A 1,644-nucleotide genomic window follows, 5' to 3' on the forward strand; every position below is an offset into this window, starting at 1 on the left:
TCCATGTCTAAATATTCTAAATGTTTTTCGTAATAAGATATTGTCTTTTCGAGTGAATGTACATCTTCTTGTAAATTATTAACAGCTTCATGCAAATTTATTGACAAATTTTTGTTTTTGTTTATTTTAAATGGCATAAAAGGGGCAGATGTAAAAAAAAATATAATCTTATGATAACTTAAAGACATAAAACTAATTAAAAAAGAAACAAAAAAGATAAAATTTAGTAATCTGCTTACATAAAATACTAATTTAAAGGGTTTTCTTTAGAATTCCCTTACATTTTTTTTCTAAAAAATAAGGGGTAAAAAATAAATATTAACATTTTATTGAAAAAAGATTTTTAAATTTTTTTATAAAACTCAGCAAACTCACTAATATTATTGCCCATGATAAATCTCATTTTAAATGTATATTGAACAATTCAATTATCAATTTGGTCCCTATGAACGCCATTTTTCTTCTGCATTGTGCTTTTCATATGACCCTCAAAAGCTCTACGTTTTAATATGAATTTTGCCTTGTGATTTAAATCTAGCCGAATGATTAACGATATGATGACTTAGATTTGGCCTTTTGAAACAGCGGGATAAGAAGCATGGCCATTGGTGTTTAACACGCTTCCGTGCTTAATAAAAGGGAACAGGTCGGTTATACATCCCGGCGAGATGTATAACCGACCTGATATTTTTTTTTTATTTTTTAACCCTTAATGGCAGAAGAAAAAAAGCATCTAAATAGGATTTTATTGCGGATAATTTCGAGCTTATTTCTATGGCCTTGGTTAGAATTTTAGATATTTAGCAGTCTTGCCTTCATTGTGAGCAATTTATGAAATTAAAAAAATCAAAAAAAAGCTGATAAATTTGAATGGAGATGTCTTAAGTATCAGACAACACTCAGTTTAGAATATAATACGTGTCTACAAATTTTAAAACCGAATTGCGTTTCATTTTGGTTGTAATTTATTATCTATCTATTGGATTACAAAACTGTAAAATATTGCTTTTAACTAATATATCAAAAGACGCCTTAATAAATATCCGAAAATTGATTTATAGCAAAATAGAGCAACATTTTTTAAATAATCCTATTAAGTTAAGAGGCCCTGGTGTCGTAATACGAGTAGATGAAACAAAAATTAATCATAATGTAAAAAATCACACAGGCAGGTCAGTTCCGCCCTATTGGGTATTCTGCATTGTTGATACGTCAAATCGCCCGGCGTTGGGATTTTGCTGCATTGTTTCTGATCGTTCCTCCGATACTTTAATTAATATAATTTCTAATGTAGTAGTACCAGGTAGTATTATTTGCTCAGATGAATGAGCTGCTTATGCATTATTGGGTAGGAAACAAAATTTTGAGCATAGAACTGTTTGCCATAAATATAATTTTATCAATCTGGCAGATGGAACTCATACAAAACATCTAGAATCATATAACAATCAATTAAAGTTAGATATTAAGGCGATAAAGGGTTTTGCGTTGGAGCAGAGAATTTTTTGCTAGAATTCATGTTTAAAGAACGTCTTTTGTCAGATAAATTTATGTCTTATATCAAATTATTTAAGTGTTAATCTTTTTTTTTACGGGGTGTATAACCTACTTGATCTAAAACCGGGGTGTATAACCGACCTGATC

At 29.5% G+C, this 1,644-nt stretch overlaps 1 protein-coding gene across 1 annotated transcript; it reads right to left on the reverse strand.

The window, feature by feature from the left end:
* On the reverse strand, nucleotides 1-188 carry AAJ76_347000188 (hypothetical protein; the record flags this gene model as incomplete). The annotated part of the gene is made up of 1 exon (XM_024475266.1): nucleotides 1-188. A coding segment is annotated over one exon (188 nt), but the record flags the coding sequence as incomplete, so codon positions are not given.
* Between the last annotated feature and the right edge of the window lie 1,456 nt (nucleotides 189-1,644).

Source organism: Vairimorpha ceranae, assembly GCF_000988165.1.
Source record: "Vairimorpha ceranae strain PA08 1199 chromosome Unknown NODE_347, whole genome shotgun sequence".
In the NCBI taxonomy this organism is placed as follows: Eukaryota; Fungi; Microsporidia; family Nosematidae; genus Vairimorpha; species Vairimorpha ceranae.